This window comes from Engraulis encrasicolus, chromosome 23 (genome assembly GCF_034702125.1).
Source record: "Engraulis encrasicolus isolate BLACKSEA-1 chromosome 23, IST_EnEncr_1.0, whole genome shotgun sequence".
In the NCBI taxonomy this organism is placed as follows: Eukaryota; Metazoa; Chordata; class Actinopteri; order Clupeiformes; family Engraulidae; genus Engraulis; species Engraulis encrasicolus.
The window spans coordinates 35845668-35867703 of NC_085879.1; the positions used below are offsets into that span (position 1 = coordinate 35845668).

Genomic DNA, 22036 nt, shown 5'->3' on the forward strand with positions numbered 1-22036 from the left:
ACTCAGTGAGTGTGTACCCTCATGAGTCTCCAACGGAAGCTGTGGAAGGAAGAGAAGGAGGAGAGAGAGAGAGGAGAGTTACAAGATGGAGCCCCAGCTAGACGATCAGTGTGTGTGTGTGTGTGTGTGTTTGTGTGTATGTGTGTGCGTATGCATGCATACATGCATGCGTGTGTACTGAGAGAGAGAGATTTTGTACAGCCATTGTCTTTCGGACGGGATGAAATTTAACAAATGTATTACATTACATTACATTACATTACATTGCATTTGGCAGACGCTTTATAACCAAAGCGACTTTCAATAGAGGACATAATCAAGCCAACATCACAAGCAAAATACAAAGTGCAGAGGCGATATACAGAACAACAAGTGCAGTTGCAAAGAGGGGTTAGTTTAAAAAAAAAAAAAAACACTTGTGCCTAAAATATCTTTAACAGATGGATAGACAACCTGACCAGTATGCCTGCACATATTCAGCAGGTGGAGGCATATCCTTAGGCATGTTGTGCAAGGAATTTCTAAAACAAGTAGGAGCAGGTAGAACCAGTAGGTCTGGTTGCTCAACACCCTCACATTGTGGTCTTGCCTCACAGCTTTAGTGTATTGGATGGCCATCAGAAGTACAACATGTCGAGACCCGGACACAGTAAGTCTTTTCCACACTTACTCTCAACATTGGTGGTCTAATCATTTTTAAATCCGATTTCCATTTGATCATCTATCACTTTTGATACATAGTGTTTCTTCAGAATGACTGTCTGATTCTTCTAGACTACTTCCTGTTGTGATGAATATGGTGATTAGGCCTTTGCTGTTAACGATGTGAGGAACTTACAGGTGTTTGGTTGGTTATTATTGCCCTATATTTACTGCTGATTAGAGCATGGAAATGTTTGTAGCACCATTGTTCATTCATTCAAGATAAAATCAGAGTGACATGAGCGCAAGTAAAAGTGCAAGGCCTTTTATTTGTAATAGGCCTACTAGACACATAAAACCTGGTATTTATGGGTGTTGCAGTTTGCTTGTTTTTTGTTTGTTTTCTAAACATTAACTGTATGCATTTTGAACTCTTCTAGCTAGGCGTCTGTGTTGCTTATGGTAGGCCTATTGTTTTCCCCTCACGCAACATTTGCTCTTAGTTTCACTTCCAGGTTCAGCCGCCCATTCATTTGCCACACAGGAACTGTTGATTGTGATGCTACATCAAAACAAATGGAATAAAACAAAAAGAGACGTAATTAAATGAACAAGAAATTAAGAGAAGCAGCAAGATTACAAACACAAATGTGCACCTAGTGTCCTTGGTCAGCATACTGTATTTAGGCCTATGTAAATATTCCATATGGTAATAAATGTTGCCTACACATTTGCACTTCTTCACCACTCTGTGCTATGGTTATCTTGCTTAATAAAATAACGCTGGTATGATGCGTCCTAGTCAGATGATATGAACGAGAGAGAGAGAGAGAGAGAGAGAGAGAGAGAGAGAGAGAGAGAGAGAGAGAGAGAGAGAGAGAGAGAAAGATCATATATATATTTTTAAATCCCTCTGGATTATGGGTTCTTGGATCTTTGTTGGTCTCTAATTACAAACCTGAAGTGGTAAAGCGTATACTAGGGGTGTAACGGTAAACAAAAATCACGGTTCGGTACGTACCTTTTTTTTTGGGGTCACGGTTCAGTACATTTTTGGTACAGTATATGGGAACAAAATAGAAAACCATTTTCTTCCTCAGCATGTTGTTAATTTCACCAAAAAATTGTGAAAATACAAATGAAAAAAAGGAAATACATTCAACCTGCTTCTTTGGGTCGGAGATTTCATCAGTGTAAGAAATAGTACTTTCTCCACAAGGTTTCACAAAGACCAAGCCTCTACACCCGTTTTTTCTTGCATTCTCTCTCAGGGTTCTGCACGAGCCTCTGCATGTAGTAGCAGCATAATGTAAAAACATGAACAGAGTAGCCTTTTACGCAACCTTTCGGTACTCTGTACAGCACTGTTCGATTCGGTACAGGTCTTTTCGGTACGATACGTCGGTTTGGTTCGATATCGTTACACCCCTAGCGTATAGCGAGCGCTCCCAAGTGCCACCTGGCGGTTGTTTGGGTACACTGCAGCTAGGCCCGGTAGGTGACGCGGTACATGACGTGGCATTGCCGCGGCAAAGGGTGTGCATTGTATGGGGACCATCTGTATGTAGGCCTATTGCAGAAAATGTACTCTCTCACTTTCAATGTGTATGCATTTTGAACTCGTCCAACTAGACCCACCTTGCTGGGCTGCGTTTCCCAAAAACTCTTAAGTAGTACTTAAGTATGAGGGGCCTCCTAGGCTAGGCCCACCACCAGGGCTCCGAACCGGTTCAAGGAACGAAAACCGAAAACGAACGTAATTTTACGAGTAACGGAGACGGAAACGAAAACAAAATTGTATTCAACTGTTCCGGAACAGAAACGTTATTCTGAAATCCACAAACCGGTTTATAACGTTTTTTTTTTTTGTTCTCTACATATTTTTAAAAATAAAATTTCACAAAAGCATGGGCCTATCCTATGTTAGGAGACTACTAAATCTGTAGCCAGGCTAAGGGATGGATAGCCCATCTGAGTGTTTTTGGGTGTGTTATTATTGTTATGATTCGTTTGTCAATTCTCAACCTATGAATATGAAAGAGACAGATGAGATGGGACATTGTAAAGTTCTTTATTGTCGCGATGCCATTGCAATGAAACAACAGACATTGTTTGCCAGGTAATTCATGACTAGACTATGGTAGGCTATCTATAGCCTATTATATGTGACCAGGTGTAGTGCCTGTTGTTGTTTTTATTTGTTTTATGCACACACATAGGCCTACATGCGTTAATGCACACACATGCACTCATTAGCGCACACACATACACTCCCTCCCAGTGGAGGGAGCACTGATTTGAAGCCGACCCTAGTCTTCTGAAACAGGAAGCCTGAAACATGGGGAGGATAAAGGGAGGAGAGAAGTTTTGTAAAAGTCTTTCTGCACAGAGCAGGGAGAGGTTACCCTGGTTGTAGCTTAAGGTAGGGTGACCAGATTTGGATTTGTAAAAAGGAGTACACTTTTTTTTGGGGGGGGGGGTCATCGGTGTATGTCATCGGTCATCGGTGTCATCTGTGTATGTCATCGGTGTATCTGTGTATCTACAGGTATGAAAGTATATATGGGTATGAGGTATGATAGTAGGCCTATAAAGTATCAACGCATCCAAAATGGTCATTTGTTTAAAAGCCACTCAAACTTTTTGGCATGCACATTCATTTGTCTACCATAAATGACAATTAAAATCTCTTTAGTTACGCCTATAGGCCTATCACATAATTTGTGTGATCATATGATGCAGAGTGTGCCTTTGTTACAATCCTAGATAGTAGGCCTAACACCTATATTGGAGTATCTTAACAGCATAACAATGCAGCTCAATTTCATAGGCCTATTCTAATTTCTGCATTAGGTTTTTAAAAATAGATTCACCATCATGTAGGCCCATCTCAGCCATTCCCCACAAAGATGAACAGCATTGGCTATATAACATTGGAAACTAAACACAACATTTGTGGTTTTCAACTGAATTGATAATGAAGTTCTATTAGGCTACATACAGTGAGGAGAATAAGTATTTGATCCCTTGCTGATTTTGTTGGTTTGCCCACTAATAAAGACATGATCAGTCTTTAATGTTAATGATAAAATGTATTATAATATGGAGAGACAGAATATCAAAAAGAAAATCCAGAAATTAATTCTAAAGAATATATATTAATTGATTTATATTTCATTGAGGGAAATAAGTATTTGATCCCCTGCCAGCCATTTAAGAGTTCTGATCCCGCAGATCAAATGGCACTTCCAATCAACTTGTTATCTGAATTGAACACACCTGTTAATAGAAACCTGCACAAAAGACACATTGAATCTGCAGAATCAGTCCATAGTATCAGTCAATCAATCAAACTACACTCGCCAACATGGGAAAGATCAAAAAGCTGTCAAAGGATGTCAGGGACAAGATTTTAGAACTCGACAAGGCTGAAATGGGCTCCTGGATATTAAGGAGCAAACTGTTTGTGCATTTCTTCCAAATTTTAGGACATACAAAATGATAATCTATCATCAATCTTAGGCCTGTCTGTGGTTCCATACAGGATTTGTCCTTGTGGGGATTCAACAACAAGAAAAAACAGAGATAAAGCACCCTAAAACTGCATGGGAAGAGCTAGGAAATTATATCAAGGCAGCTGGGACATCAATCACTAAGAAAACTATTGGAAACACTTAATACCACAGCGGATTAAAATCCTGCAGTTCATGTATGGTACCCCTGCTTCAGAAGGAACCTGTTCAGGCTCACCTGAGGTTTGCCAATGAAGATCAAACTGGATTAGGATATGATTGGGAGGTTCTGGAATCAGAAGACACCAAAATCAAACTGTTTGGCATTAACACAACTCGATGTGTTTTGCGGAAGAGAAATGCTGCCTATGATCCCAAGAACAACACCTTCTCCAACATCATACATGAAAGTGGTAACATTATGTTTTGAGGTTGTTTGTCTGGCCAAGACACAGGACAACTTCACATTGTCAAGAAATGGATGGAGGGAGACATGTAAACGTACAATGCTGCATGCCAACCTCTTTCCCACCACCACTAGACTGAAGGTGGGTCATGGATTGGCCTCCTAATATGATAATAATCCATAACATACAGCCCAAGCAACGAAGGAGTAACTCAAGCAGAAGCACATTAAGGTCATGAAGTGGCCTAGACAGTTTCCAAACATTGACCCTATAATAATCCTGTGGAGGGAACTGAAGCTCCCATTTGCCAAGATACAGTCATACAACTTAAATGATTTGGAGATGATCTGCAAAGAAAAGTGTACAAAAATCCCATCTAATATATCCACAAACGTTGCCATTAACTGAAAGAAACATCTAACCTCTGTACAAGAAAACAAGGGCTTTGCCACCAAGTATTTTGTCTTCTTTGACTAGAGGGGTCAAATACTTATTTTCCTCAATGGAATACAAATCAATTAATATATATTCTTCAAAGTTATTTTCTGGATTTTCTTTTTGATATTCTGTCTCTCCATATTAGAATACATTTTATCATAAATATTTTGGACTGATCATGTCTTTATTAGTGGGCAAACCAACAAAATCAGCAAGGGATCAAATACTTATTCCCCTCACTGTATGGCTTTAGGCTTAGGCATTAGGCTATGTTTATAAGACACCTCACAATTTACCCCTCCACTGTCATCCATAGGCCTATTTAGATAGGTTATTTGTAGTGGCATGGTGCTCAGAGATTAGCAATGGGCACTGCAGCCATTAAGAGAGGAACTGGAGTTTTACCTACCATTAATAAGATAACCCATACAGCGTTATCAATAACTGCAAAGGCAATAGACAGAAGAAGCTTAATTTCTTAACTGAATGAGTCCTTCTAGCTCCGAGAAATTGCTTTTGCAAATAACTTGGAAATGTCAGATGAAAGAATTTTTAGGCTAAGTCTTGTGACAAGGTGTAACAAAACTTGTACCTCCCTAAATGATGGATTTGGTGGTGTTACAAGGGGTACAGGTCTTTTCGTCGAATGGATTCTTGAGAGGGGACCATTCGAACAAAACGTTGGACCATTCGTATAAGGCAGGGGATCTTTCGTCGAGGACGTTCCGTCTACCGCAAAAGCCTACGAAAGGTCCTTAAAATTGAACTAAAGATCCTTAGGTTTCAACTAAACGTCCCTTCAGCCTGCCTATATTAGAAATGTAAATCAGCTTTTTTAATGCTCATTTTAACGGGTTTTCTTCAGCCTGCCTATATTAGAAATGTAGGCCTAAATCAGCTTTTTTAATGCTCATGTTAAGGGTTTTGTTTATTTAAATATGTAAATCAGCTGTTAAGTTTTGTTTTTTGTTGATTTAAACATGTAAATCTATAAATAAAATGTACTTACTCATTTTAACTGGTAGGGCTATGTTGTTGGTTTTTTAACGTTTACGTCGTTACATTTTTTGACAATTTACGTTTACGTCCTTACATTTTTTGAAAATTATCTAGACAATATTTGAGAAGCTTTTTTTTCACGTCGTTACATTTTTTGACAATTTACGTTTACGCCCTTACATTTTTTGACAATTATCTAGACAATATTTGAGAAGCTTTTTTCTCACTTTTACGCCTTTACTTTACTCCCATCTGCGGGCAGAGAGGCGGGACCAAGCACAGCCTGCTCGCTTTGAATCAAAGCAGTGCGGTTTAATGTGTCTAGAAGTAGGCTATTGACCCTTGTGCTCGCTTTGAATCAGAGCAGCGCGCGTCTAGGCTATAGACTATAGTGCATCTAGAAGTAGGCTATTGACCATTGAGCACATTGTCATGCAGCGACACCAGTAACAAGAGAAAGCTGTCTCCCGACACTTTGATGTTTCTGATTCTGAATGACAACAAATAGTTCGCGCATGAGCCAGAAAACAATATAGGTCCTAACAGTGTTGAAAACATTACAGAACCCATGCACCTGTGTTAAGCCCATGGCTACAGTAGAGAGAGAGAGAGAGAGAGAGAGAGAGAGAGACTGCACAGGAGCGCGTTCTCTCTCCGCCGCGTCTTTGCATGAACAAATGAAATGGTAATTGAATAATAGTTTGCCAGTATTGCAGGGTGTATTAAACCCAGTGTACGTTGGGGTGCAAGGGAGAGCAAGGAAGAGAGCAGCATCTGTGATTAACCGCTTCGAAATGTGTGCGTAAAACCTGCTGTTAACCAGTGGATTTTGTGAAGCTTGAAGTGTACCGCATTAAAAAAAAAAAAGCTTTGTTTGATTTCGTGTTTGTATTTTACTTTGACGTTGCCTATAGTCCTCAGTTTATGGGTATTTTCAGTTGACCCCCTACACGTTTTCTTTCTGTCATGTAGCCTAGGGTATTGTAAATAAATCGACCGTATTTTTTTTATCATTTTGATTTCTGACTTAATTTAGCCCTTCAATCACCCCTCTCCAATTGCAAACTTTACCCTGATAGAAGAGCATTCGCTACCCTGCACTACTCGTTAAGCACTTATTGTCTGACTGATTTTGGCTGCTGCGAATAAGGTAGGTCTATCTTATAAAAAAAGGGTCTGTCACCGTTTTGGCTGAAGGTTGACACCACGAACCAGATGACAATTGCAGTCTTGCCGCGGGTCTTGAACAGTGCGCTCTCTTTCCGATTCAGATTGCTTCTTCTGAGAAGGCAACTGGCTACCGCAGGAGAGGGGAAAGGTGGCAATATTATCCACACTCAAGCTTGTTGGATAAATTGTGTTTAGCCTATCGCAGATGAGGTTCTGGAATATTTTGTAGTGCATGGGACATTGACAAGGAAAGGTAGCTATGATATCCTCGTGAATAGGTCTTCGACTTTTCAAAATGCCTCCTGCTCGCTTTGAATCAAAGCAGTGCGGTTTAATGTGTCTAGAAGTAGGCTATTGACCCTTGTGCTCGCTTTGAATCAGAGCATCGCGCGTCTAGGCTATAGACTATAGTGCATCTAGAAGTAGGCTATTGACCATTGAGCACATTGTCATGCAGCTAGTTTTCTGACTTTCCGGTAACTTTTTAGATGCGAAGCACCAGCAACAAGAGAAAGCTGTCTCCCGACACTTTGATGTTTCTGATTCTGAATGACAACAAATAGTTCGCGCATGAGCCAGAAAACAATATAGGTCCTAACAGTGTTGAAAACATTACAGAACCCCTGTGTTAAGCCCATGGCTACAGTAGAGAGAGAGAGAGAGAGAGAGAGAGAGAGAGAGAGAGAGAGAGAGAGAGAGAGAGAGAGAGAGAGACGTTAAATCGCTACGTTAACACTGCACAGGAGCGCGTTCTCTCTCCGCCGCGTCTTTGCATGAACAAATGAAATGGTAATTGAATAATAGTTTGCCAGTATTGGAGGGTGTATTAAACCCAGTGTACGTTGGGGTGCAAGGGAGAGCAAGGAAGAGAGCAGCATCTGTGATTTACCGCTTCGAAATGTGTGCGTAAAACCTGCTGTTAACCAGTGGGTTTTGTGAAGCTTGAAGTGTACCGCATTAAAAAAAAGCTTTCGCAGATGAGGTTCTGGAATATTTTGTAGTGCATGGGACATTGACAAGGAAAGGTAGCTATGATATCCTCGTGAATAGGTCTTCCGACTTTTCAAAATGCCTCCTCTCAACATTCAACATGTAAATGGGTTATTCTGTAGCAGTGTTAATTTCGTCAACCACGACGATGACGAAAATATTTCGTCAACGCCCCTTTTTCCCTTGACGATGACGAGACGATGACGCACTAAAAATTGCCTCAAGCAAATCAAAATATGGCGAAAATAAAAAAATATTTTCGTCAAGGAGACTAAGACGAGACGAAATTTACAAGCCATGGACGAATGGACATTAAAAATATATAATTATTTATAATTAATTTGTAATTTGTAATTGTAATATAGGCCTAAGTGTCTTGAACTTCATAGGTGATTGCGCGCTCACGCTGTGTTGCCTGGCTTGTATCTGCTGGCAGCCAATGCATGGCGCGGCTCAGTCAGTAGTTCTGTAGCCTAGTAGTTCAGTGAGTCCATTTAAGTTGAGTTTAGGTCCTAAAACATTCCCAGAGAAAGAGAAAAAATAGCCGACGTTGAGAGAAGTGTTTATTTTGAAACATGTTCAACAACCCTCTTATCCATGACGAAGACATGTGTTTCTGCAGTAGGTAATGACAGTCGCGCCAATCCTCCTCTGATACTGTCATTCTAAACCTCCTCGAGCTTCCACTATTCTCCTTTTCACTTAGGCTGTCTTAGCTCGGCGTTCTTTGTCTGTTCTTTTTTTGTAATGTTTGCTATATTTGTTGTTTAACCATATGAGTAGGCAGCAAGCAAATCATGAAGGTCGGATTTGTGAATTTATTTAAATCAGTCACCGCGGGAGCGCGCGCCAGCAGGGGGAAAGTTGGCCTGTCTAAAGTAACAGAGGCACGGCTACTGTAGTCTAGTTTTGAAAAGAATCAATGGATGGGCGATCGCTAAGGAGTTTTAAACTGTTGAGATTTGAAACTTGTTCTCGTCGAAAGCAACGCTAAAAGACCCAAGGAAGTCCGTGCGTCTTCAGCGTCTTCCTAAGTTCCAAAAACTCTTTCCAGGTCATGCTTATCGAGCCTCGATAGCCTACCCCCGACAAACAAAACAGCATTAGGCCTAGTGTTTAAATATTTGTATGTGCGTGTCCTTTCTATCGTCCAGTCTGCATACCCCTGCCTAACTATTTTTTCCTGGGACTTTTGCAGGGCATACGAGGTGGGCTCGCGCAATCTATTTAAGCCTATTCCACACATGCCGCACGAGTCATTATCGTTCTCTGCTCGCATTGTCAATTGAAAACAAAAACCGCTAACTTGCATAATCTAACATCAGCAGTATTTTATCTGACTCGTGGTCATCGGGAAGCCACTATCAGGGAGACTTCTTGAACTTCATGCAGACTTGGGATGTCTGGTCTTCCCACTGCCGGCAATCTGCAGGCTTTAAGTCCCGCGGTCAGGTGAAGAAGAGCATGTAGCTTCCTCCGTGATCAAACTCAAAATGAAATATAATATGCAGCAGCTTCTAATGCACGAGAGAGAGAGAGAGAGAGAGAGAGAGAGAGAGAGAGAGAGAGAGAGAGAGAGAGAGAGAGAGAGAGAGAGAGAGAGAGCGCAGCCTGCACCTGGATGTGTGTGTGTGTGTGTGATGCTCTTTTGCTCTATGATGTTGAAATTAGCCTACTGATTTGGGTTTTGGTGGAAAATGACCAAGTAACAAGGTGAATATTTGCTGCAATAGGCAATATTAGTAATACTTTGTGAAATAACAATAGCCATTGTAGGTTATTTATTTTACACAATATTGACTAAAATGACTAAAAATTGAAATGTTGACTAAAATTTGAAATGTTGACTAAAATGACTAAAATGACTAAAATTTGACTATGACTAAAATTGATTTTCGTCATTTTGACTAAGACTAAGACTACGTTGGGAAGGCAATGACTAAAATACGACTAAGACTAAAATTGATTTTCGTCATTGTGACTAAGACTAAGACTAAATCAAAAAAAGCTGACGAAATTAACACTGTTCTGTAGTCCAACGCTATCATGGCAGGAGAATCATTCGTTACAAATACTGCATACACACTCAGCAATTGTGTCTGTTGGTTTTTGTCCTCCAGGTCTTCATAAAATCATCTACCACCGCTGTGATAATTTGACTACACCAGTGGCGTAGCTAGAAAAGAAAATCTAGGTGTTCCCAAGAAAATACAGGTGTTCCTTATTTATTTTATTTTTTTCCAACTCAGAGTAAACACAGCACGTTTGCACGGATCGGCCTACTATCACGGTGTCATACTATTACGCATACTATTACGCATGAATCATGACTGGCAAACCCAACCTAACTTATTTGTTGCTATATTTGCGCTGCAACTGAATTCAAAGGGATGCATATTGGCTTTAAATATACATCAATTATCTCATCAGAGTCCATTCCTCGGCGAGCTCCTTTTCAAACATTGACTGGAAGTGTTGCCAACCTGTTAATTCTTGAAAACACTTGCTGTAACGGTGGCTCTGGTGTGTAGGGCTACAAAATATTATTAAGGAAATGTTGAAACTAGCAAACAGAAAACGCAGTTGGGCTGCGTTTGAAACGTTATTTAGTGTTTAATTTATATCCCGAAATTGGAAACAACAAGGACAGTCTCCAACACAGCCATTCTAGCTAGTAGCAGAAGTTTTCACAAACCCAAAAGGCCGACCGGTTTAACCAAAACAAAGGAGAAAATAAAAGGATGGGAAGAGGGGTACAGACAGGCAGGCTGGGCTGGGCTGGTGTGTGTGTGTGTGTGTGTGTGAATGTGACGTGGGTAATCACGGTTAGCACGAGCAACAGTCAGCTTACCGGTTGTCCAGACAATCAGAAAGTAAAGGAAATGTCTTCACGGTACCTGACCTGTTCCGAGCGTCCCAGCGTCCCACAACTCCAAACGAAATACACAATTCACACTTGGTAGCAGTCCGAGTTGGTAGTTAGTCGGCGTGTTACTCTCTCCGCAACTAATGCTACTCCTCCACCAAGTAGAACACCGTTTACAGGCATCTCCATACTGGCATTCTTAATGCGAAATCTCCCCTGAAGATCATAATGTGATGTTGTTTAATCCATTTCGTGTTAGTTATGCTAGCGACTGGACTTCTTTATGGAGCGTTCATGCGGGGTATCAGCTGCATCAAAATCTTCAAACTTGTTTTTAAAACTACCGCGTCTGTACTGTCTGTGTCTGCGCGCGCGTTATCGTTCACGCATGGTCTTCTCTATGGGATGTACTATATTTTAGGAGCAACGTACGAATGAAAGGGTTGAAATCCATACTCGTCGCCTACATGTGCGGCATTTTTATCATTTCGTTTCCATAATAATTTTAGGCACATAACGCTCGCGCCCTCCGCAATTTAATATTGCACTCCAACCAACTGTATCGGGCTAAATCATTTAGCCATCCACTCACTGCTTCAGGGATGGCGAAAGCTTTCAGATCGCTCTGGCATTTAGGCACGTCTACAGAGGAGAGATCTGGGATCCCCAAGCTAACTGTATTTTGGTTCATCTATAGCTGCATCATCCTCTACTCGCGCAGACCCTTAGTGCTTCGTGCATCTTCGTTACACTTCGTGAATATACATCTGCGTGAGTTATCCTGTCGGATGGTATGGGTAATAAGGCTAACTGTGGGCCTGCTTTTTGAAGGGAGAACCTCTGCGATTCTGGAACCTGAAGTCTGTTGGGCCTATGGCCGTGGCTTTTTAAAATAATTTCGATGAGAACTCTGTTTCATCGCAGCATATTTTAGAACCATCATGTTGCACCACTGACATAGCCTATTCAGTAGCCTATCGATGATGTGCGATTCTAATGGTAGTTATTACTAAAGACTCCACTTGCCACCTTTCCGGGTGGTACTGCACTGACAGCGCCACTAGGTGCACTGCAGGCATAGGTCCACTGGTGAGTGGGGAGGCTGCATGTAAAACCTATGATTGCACTCCCGACGCTTGCGTTTACAATCGGTTGTCAAGTGACGGCAGTTTATTTTAGGTGTTCCAGTTATGAAAGTAGGTGTTCCCGGAACCCTCTGGAACACCTGTAGCTACGCCACTGGCCTACACACCGCTGAACAGTTAACAGTTTTTTAGGCTACTGTATTGACAATTGCAGTCATGCAGCTTGTCTTGAACTGTCTCTTCCCGTTCCATATCGTGACAGCCAGATGAGAAGCGCAAAGGTGGGGGCTATCCGCGATCGCGGAGGAAAGGTGTCAAACTCAATATCCATAGCCTAACCCTTGAACTGTGGAGCAATTACATATTGTTTAGGTTCTTGAATACTTGGAATTAGCATGGAATTAATTTTCCATTAATAAGGAAACGTGTAAGATTTATCCTCAATCCTCCCCGATAATGTTTTTGTCATAGGCCTAATGTTAATGCCCTCCCCAACACATATCCCCAGTACAATATTGCGACACACGCTTGGCACAATGATAGGCCTACTAAATGAGTTCAATGTTCTTGCAACACTTTTCCCAAGAAAAGTCAGTTTTCATTTCGAGATTCCAGAGCAAATCAGCTGGTACTGCGCTGCTCGCTTGCTGGTCAATAAACGTTGAACTGAACCGTGTTGTGTGCGTGTGTGGCTATGTGTGTACCATCGTATGTCCATGATCGTCCGTGCTCTTATCATGCAAATGACATGTCATGCAGGCAAGGGCGTCCGTTTGATTTCAAAAGTGCTGGCCCGGACAATTACCATAAACCCGAGTAAGGTTTGAAAAGTGCTGGGACAAGGCTAAGGCTTCTTCCGATTTGAGGTTTCATGATAAATAGCCTAATACGCATTGGCGTATTGACGCATAATGTGGCCATGTTAAAAATTAAAAGCCATCTGCGCTGTCTTGTTTATTTCTGATATCCTGCGCTGAAGTCATCTTTATCATACATATTATTAATGCAACGGTAACTGAGTGGTTAACCCATCATAACTAGGCCTACATGTAGCCTTGCATAATGGTGCACGTCAATTTGTTGTCATAACTTCGCTCTGTCCCTTTTGATTTCCTCAAGCAATTCATCCCTTTTGTCATTGTCCCTGTTTTACTGTTAGTCTTATGGACCTAGGGCGTATCGATCACCATTATTTGCCTGAAACCTGCAAACTAAACACTGCATGCGCGCAGCCACACAGAGCATTCTCTGTGTCAAAGGAACCCTTTCTCCGCGCCTGTGCGGCATTCTCCTTATCTCTCCTAGAATGGCAATACATGTTGGCAGACTTTATTTTGCATAATTCACGATTATCTGGATATATTTGGCTAGGTTACTCAGCAAAGAACATCATTAACGTTAGTGAGGTAACTTTTGGCGTGCTGATACAAACACCAACGGTGAATCACGACGCAGGCCCTACTTCCCCAACCATAGCCTACTGAAAAGGTCCATAGCCATTGTGTTCAACGCCCTTTGATAGGCTCTGTCTGTATCAGGGTCGATAGGCTAATGATGATGGTCAGGGCGCACATCAGTGTTTGGGTTGTCTATGCTTTTTTCTGGAATACTGTGCCGATTAGATAGAAATGATCATGTTATGAACCCGAGTTTAGTAGATATCGCGCGGTGAACGAGGCAGCCTGCAAATAGTGTGAAGCGCAATGTGGCTGTAACAAGTTAGAAAGTAGCCAAACCATGTTGCTTGTTAACCTGTTTAAATTATGAGCGTTCCACGAACTATCTTTCTTTGCGCACGCTATAAACTATGGTTAACTATGTATGCTTTATAATGTTGGTAAAGGCGGGATAAGCGGGATAATGTATTGTCCACACGTGACTACGGAAAATACATTTCCCTTCAGAGATAACAGCACTCCGCCTTCGGCGTCGGGGGTGTTATTCGCCCCGTAGGGAAACATTTTCTTATAGTCATGTGTGGACAATACATTATCCCTTAGGCCTACCTTTAAATTGATGTCGTACATTTTAAAACATTTCGTTGATATTGTAGTGGTGCAAACGACTGTAGTTATGAGATGGGCGCCAGCCAGGCAGCAAGACTGCCGTTACCTTTCCAAAAATGAATAAAAATCAGTGACCAACACATTAGAAATAATTCATATCAACACAACGAATATCTTTTCTTACGTTTAGTAGTGCACTTTTGCAAAACCCTCTCAATTTGGAACAGCTCATATCAATGTCTGGCTTTAGCATTCTTGCGAATGGTGATCGTCTCGGCGCACACTTCATGGTTCCCTAATTGCTCTCTCGGCTTGTTGCTTCCTAATCCTGACAGTCTCACCCGCCATTTGAAATTAACTCCATTTTATAGGCTGCACGTGTAGTTCACAGGGGGTAACGCTGTTATCTCACTCCGGAGGAGGCAGAGGCAGTCCGTTACAATATAGTATATATAAAATAGGCTATAAAATAGGCCTAATGATAAAAAAGCAGCCTGAACTAAAATTAATAATTAATTAAAAAAAATAGAGACGCACGCACTTTCTACATGGTTCGATTTTTGTTTTCATTGCATTGTGGTGGTAGGCACACAAGTTTGATAAAATATAAAAAATAATAGGCTAATAAAATAGGCAGACTAAACTAAACATCTGCCCAGTTACACGAAAGGTCTGCATGGATTGAACGTAACGTCCTTAGGTCTTCTACGAAAAATCCTCAGGTACTGCACGAAACGCCCCATGCCTTCTACGAATGGTCCAACGTTTTGTTCGAATGGTCCCCTCTCAACAATTCATTAGACGAATCGTCTCGAATTCGTTACTAGGCTTACTCCTGTGTTAGATTACCTTCATACCTGGCTTCACACGAGGGAATTTGTTTTCAACTCCACCGCGAACGTGCATTTGCGTTTCTATCGGCATTGCAGTCCGTCGAACCAGCGGACAGATTAGCTTTCGCTTGTAAACATGGGGCGCACTGGCTAGTCCCCTAGGTTACTTCTTTCGGACACATGGTGCGAAGTGGCTAGATTTGATGAGAAGGAAGTGACTAATTTGTGAACAGTAGAGAGAAACCTGGAGTGGAGTCAAGTGGAACGGAGTGAAAATTACAGTGCAGATGAATTAGGTCTATATTTCAGGTAGTCCAACAAAATCCCGGACATTTCTGAAATCCTCCCCGGACATTTTTTTAGGTCTCAAAAGTAGGACATGTCCGGGGAAAACCGGACGTCTACAAGCCCATGCATGTTGCATGGTGCCGTTGTTTTAGTAGTAGCCTATGGCCACAGTAGTGTGGCACAGTAGTGCAGGTAGAGACAGCTTCAGTGCAGCTTAAGGCTGCACTCGATGTACACAGAGCAAGGAGACGTGGCCAGTTGTAGCTTAAGGCTACTTCTAGAGGAAGCTAACCGCTTGCTGCTGAATGGTTGAGCACTACCCCACAGTGGAACAAACAAGTCGGCATCAGGGGAAGCGTTCGTGTGCTTGACTTGCATCCCCCACGCCACCAAAAGAAGTGCACCTAGGAGCCCACGGTTGCAGCGGCACCAGTGCAGCTACCTGAGTGTCTGTGCCGCTTTCTGTCCTCCGTTAATTACCTCCAAGCCAGGTGCTTTTAAATAGTCTTTGTGTCTATGGCCAGGTTTACTCTTATCTTTCTAGTTCCTTTTTTGTTGTTGAACTGAGGCTCTGGGTAGCAGAACTGTTTAGCTCCACTTTTGAGCATACCTATAGCAAGGGTCCTTGTGTGTCAGCACAAAATAGTATTGCGTGTAAAGTGGTTTGCTGTGGATTACTGAGTTGTGTGGTTTTCACAAGAGTGCAGTGCCTTCACTATTTACCAGAACTGGGTTTGGGGTCACCTAGGGTAGTGTAGTAGTGGGGCCCACTGTGTATGTACTAGCCTGCTGCCCATGCGGCCTCAGTTTCAATTCCTTTTCTTTTCTTTTTTTTTAATATATTTATTGTAAAAATAAAACTCTTTTCTATTTTCTCGATCACTTGCCTCTTGGATCTTTAATTGGTTAAACCCTGCATGGGGAACATTTTGGTGAAGCAGACCACCTTCACCATATTACATATATTATAGGCCTAACCTTTCTAAGGCAATGCCTATGGTTTGAACTGAGTTGTAAGATTCCGAATGTCTCAGCGTGTCAGCGTACAATATCGCCCCCTTGTGGCTACATTAGCTAATGAAGATAAAGTTGCTTGAGTGACATGACATAGGCGTTATTGAGGGAAGAGACATTTGTGCCGTCAGTATTTGTCCTTCATATCATTCAAAAGCACGGTGTGATGCATACTGTGTATTATGGTGCATATCTTTTGTGTCCTCTTTGACAAACTGACCAATTTGTTTTTTTCACTTGTTCTTACACACATATTGATTACCATGGTGGCATATGTAATAACACTTTACTTTGATGTGAATTATTTCCACATTTACGTCGTGAAATGTTTTTCTTTTTTTGTATGCATATACAGCTGTGCGGCGTGCACCTTGTAAACTTGTTACGGTGATTGCACAGTGCACCTTTAAAGGGACAGTTCAGTCAATTTCAACATGCAGTTGTAATGCTCACACTACCCTGGACTTATCAGTGCCTGAGATTTTTTTTTCTTCTTCTTCAGCCGTTTCCGAGATCCTGGTCATTGTAATGGGGGCAGCTCTTTGTTTATATTTCAAAAAATCATTTTTATTTATTCCCAAAAAACATCCAAAAGGTTACAAAACATCAGCAGACAACTAGCAAACAGCAGTACCTTTGGGAAAAATATTTGGAGTTGGCCTTTGTTTCATTTTTTAAAAATGTAAACAAACGCTGCCCCCATTAGAATTGCTCATATCTCGGAAAGGGCTGAGCCGAAAAATGTGGCATCACCGGGTACTGTCAAGTCAAGGGTAGCGTGAGCAATACAACAGCACATTGAAATTGGCAGGAGTTACCCTTTAACATGCAAAGAGATGAGAGACATGCAAAAACATGTCTATGAGAAGTCCCATTGTGAAAAAGGTTTTCTTTAATTATCTTCGAAATGACACAAGGTGTAAGCTTATCATTCTTGTTACGCATGTCGTTCCATGACAATGTGTACTGTAGCGTCCGACACAATTGTTGTTTTCCTCGCACGACAACAGCGGCGTCGGCACTGTCCGAAATCTGTAAAACCTGTTCTGGCTTCGAAAAAATGAATTGAAGTGAATGAGACCGTAAAGTCCAGAGTAGCTGCGGGTTCAAAATTCTAGCTCAGGACCACAGGAGCGCAGTGAAAAAGCCCACTCTCTCACTTTCAAAAAGTTTCTAACGCGTCTAACTAGACCCACGGTGTTGATCGCTTATGCGTTTTCAAGCGACGCTTGAATCATGGTTTCACTTTCATCTCCAGCGGTCCATAGTCTTGAAAGCAGGAAGTGTTGATTACGGTAGGCCTAAGGCCTACAACACCATAGGCAAGATTACAAATTGCATATAGCCTAATAAGGAAACAAGAGCAACAGTAGGCCTAGGCCCTAACTGGCAAAACAACTGCAGTCCTCTTGTCGAGCACCAATTGTTCCAACGCAGCCCTCACTACTCATAAGTCATGAGAAGAAGAAGCTGATCAAGTAGTTTTGTTTAAGTTATGATAGCCTCGAGGTGGGTTCAGAGTCCAGGTAATAGCCCTGGAGGGACCTCAGCTCAGGAAGGATAGAGGACAACCGGAACAGTGGTAGCAGAAAAAGAAGGAGTGTTGTGCTCACCTGCACCCAAACGGCTTGAACTGTGGGATGAATTGACAGTAAAGTTACATTAGCCTACTTTTGTGCTGTTCATTATTTGTGGTAGACATAGAGAGGGGAGATACAGGGAGATGTGACTGAGACTGCTTTAATGGTACTGCGTTCCCCAGATTACACTCATGAAATACAGGACTGTGTTGTGTAAATTGAATGTAGGCCTACGTTCATTTCTGTGCAAAGCTTGGCATTCATCAAATTTCATTGTGATTGCAAATATGTAAATGAGGGCCAGTGTCACTATGTCCATGTGGGACAATGATTGACTGGGTTCAATTAAAGATTGACAATAATTGAAGGACATTAATTGAAAGACATTAATTAACCCCTTAGCGCAGAGCTAGCGTTACAACCTTACTGTCACTAACATTGTAATGACAAAGTATTAATCTGTTACTAAAGGCTCTCAATAATGTCATAGCAATATTGTTATGATCTATTTGTGTATTTTCAATTAAGATTGAACGGGCCCACCGGTGGGCCCATCTGCACAAGGAGGCTACATAATTAAAGTAATTTCTGTGCTCTTCATTTGTCAGAGGATCAAAAAGAATAGGCCATGACCATATTAATTTGAATGGTACTTTTCATACATGGAAAGGGGGGATCTTCTCCATTGTTCGCCATTTTGAATTTCCAGAAATAGACATTTTAGCTGCAAAACTTACTGTACTTTGGTCTCACTAGTAAATATTAGTTCATTATTTAGTACATATTTATGAAAAGATTAAATTTTGCAGTAGGCAGCACAGTTTCAATGAGCAGCATAGTTGCAATTCCTACTCTGATCACCATCCTACACAGTGCACCTTTAACTAAAGATTGTGTTTTCACCTGATAATAAGCCCATTCAGAAGTAAATGCTGCCTTCAAAAATGCACTCTCATGATTATTTTCTCTGCAAGATCATTTACTTAATCTGTGATTGCAGAAAACGATGGTGCTTACTTCAGCCTTGACCCCAAGACTATGAATGAACTGATGAAGAAGAAGGAGGAGGAGGAAGAAAGAAATAGACGAGCAGAGGAGAGGATGATGAAGGTGAAGAAACAGAGGGAGACTCTCAGATCATCAGCAGGTAAGACATTGTCAATAAATAAAAGTTTTTTTTAAGTATTTACAAAGATAAGTACATAAGTAACAGATATAGGCCCACATCTACAGCATATTTCTTCTTTCTCTTTCACTCTCAATGACTCACACACACCTGAAAGACACACTCTCACTGACATTGTTTGAGAAAAGCTGCACTCTCGAGTGTGATTCTTGTATTTTATTTTAGTGGGTTAACATGACAGACAAACATTTTGGCCTTAAGTCATCTTCAGTGTCTTACAGAGGAAGTAGGCACCATAGAGGTAGAAAATAACACTAGAGAGGACACAGCAATTTGCGACAGCACTGGGAAATGGCAGCTGGAGCTTCCCAACTTCCGTAGGTAGTGTAGGTACCTTCAGGCAATGGAGAACACGCCCACCCCTGTCAAGAAATTAACTAAAACTGTGTAAATATAAAGTAACACTTTAATCAAACACCAGATTTGAAATGTCAGGCTACATATCTACTGAAATCATATGAGTCGATAAAATACATTTAAAAATCAAATAATATATTTTATGAACATAGTTAGCAACACACTTCAACTATTGTCCTTGTATAGTGTGTTGATGGACATTTTCACATGATTAAGCCATTTTTGACAGAGGTGAGCCTCGTTCTCCGTTAATTTCCATTTCTCTGATCTACCTACAGATAATGGCCGCTACAGATTGCCGTAAAAGGGGGGCGGGGTCCTCTCTAGTGTTATTTTCTACCTCTATGGTAGGCACCCAAAGACCCTGTACAACATAGTTTGTACAAGGTCACTTGTACTCTTCAGAAACAGTTTCTGAAAAAAAACCTCTCACTGACACACAGAATCCCCCCAAAAACACACACACACTTATGTATTGCATATCAATACATGTCTCAGAGAATGTCTCTCTCTGTTTCCAGAAGGTGTTCCACATATGAGAGATATGCACACTGTCACTTACATGCACACACACACACACACACACACACCTGGAAAGAAATGCATACTCTCACTGACACACACACAGGTTCCTCCTGCGGTGGCCAGAGGGCGCCAGAGAGCCAGACTTCCAGCTGCTGTTCAGGGCCACAGTCACCCAAGCCACACACACACACACACACACACACACACACACACACACACACACACACACACACACACACACACACACACACACACACACACACACACACACACACACACACACACACACACACACACGTGTGACGGCGTGCGGAAAGCAGACGAGAGATTTACCACATGTGGAGCAAACAGTTTTATTAGATAGATAACGTTGGGCAATGTTGAGCAGTTAAGTTTGGGAAGTCAAAATCCCTCGAATTGCAGCATGTGGATGTTATGTTCGCAAAGGTCACGCTATACTAGAGGTTAAAAAATAAATAAAAAAAAGGATGGCATGGACATGAACCTGCCAGGTCATGGACATGTAGTATTAATTAAGTTGTGAACAAGGGGGAAAATAGATAAGTCATGGAAACATATATGTGAAATTCACCGGTAAAAAAACTATTGTAAAAAACTATCGCACCTCATATGCACCGGGTTTACCGCTGGTCACTGCGCGCAGCTGTCTGCTTTCAGTTCAAAGCGACGCCCCAACTGTCGATCGACATATCTACAGACAGCACGACATCTATGGGCATTTTCTAGTCTGCATTTATTAAATGTGTGTATTATAAACGTGCATTATCAGTGTATAAGGCAAGCTGTCAAATGCCTCTGCTTCTTTGATGATGAATAACCACATGGAAAAGAAATGACATGCAACAAGAGAAACGAAGCTGTCCATCAGTATGGCACTTGGCTGTATGCTTGCCTGTATGGCTGAGAATCAACCAATCTTTTTCTATCAGTATAGGCTTCTACAGATGCACTTGGGACTCGAGCAGATGATTCCAACTGGCTTAAATGTTGACGTAATTCCTTGCAGACTCTGAACACTTTATAGCCTACAGATACGATTATAGTCTGATACTGGAAAGGTCCCTGGTTCATCAAATGTAGGGTAGACTATTTCCAAATGTATTGTACCATGAACGTACAATTTGAAGCGTCTATTACTTCCTTACAAAACATGCATGCGGCTATGGATAGGCCATGTACGTAGTAGTGGTGTCAACAATGATCGATTCGGCGATCCGAATCAATGCGGGGCATGGACGATCCAGAATCGATCCAGCAAGTTCCAGAATCGGTTCGGCAATTTTTTAAAGTTTCAATTACTTCCATGGATATTTCGGGAGCAAATGAATGTTAAATTAAATAAAAGCACTTCAAAACATTGCAAGACTGATACAGACTGATACAGAAAACAGCCAATAAATTGTTGCTCAGTATCTGACTACTTGTATTGCCTCATCATGGCTGATTAAACATTTGCTTTGCGTTCAGTAGAAATGTAATGCATTGCAATGCATTGTGGGGACTATTACACCTAAAGTTTAATTCATTTCCCCTCATTTTACGAATGCCCGCCATTTTGTAAAATACATTACAGACGCCATTTTCTATACTGTACCTGATCAAATTACATACGTGGCTCAGCCCCGGCCCTTACCTAGTATAAAACCCTGGTCAATGTGTGATTCTGGGCCCGACTCCCTCGCCCAGAGGTGACAACATCTCGGGATCACGAGTCTCTTGGAGACGTCTATTTGAGAAATTATTTAAACTGTAAGTTATCTTGGCCAGGTTAACACTACGGTCGATATATTTCTTCCTTCAACCGGTTTTCGTTTGTATTGCATTTGGTTGCAATATTTTGAGTGATCTTGCGAACACTGCTAGGAGAGCAGTGAGTCAGGACACAAGGAACTCACGCGCTATAGGATAACTTTTGTACGGACAATTGTTAATCTTTTACTAGTACCGAAATCAAAGGAACCTCCCTGGATTCGAAAAAGATTCGGTTGAGGCCTGATGGTCTGTCCCCCAAGAAAGTGGACAACCCGGTACAATTACGCGTGGAACGGATCCACGTGCACCCCCTTTCTCACTGGACCTCTGCAGAACGGCACTGCAAGGATCATCGGATTACACAA

General features: G+C 41.6%; 1 protein-coding gene across 1 annotated transcript in view; it reads left to right on the top strand.

The window, feature by feature from the left end:
* The window catches only part of LOC134440002 (uncharacterized), a 48663-nt gene that overhangs the window by 18477 nt on the left and 8150 nt on the right, over positions 1–22036 (top strand). The window contains exon 5 of the mRNA XM_063189928.1: positions 18831–18977. Coding sequence (XP_063045998.1) covers positions 18831–18977 — 147 coding nt within the window. The remainder of the gene's footprint in view (positions 1–18830; positions 18978–22036) is intronic.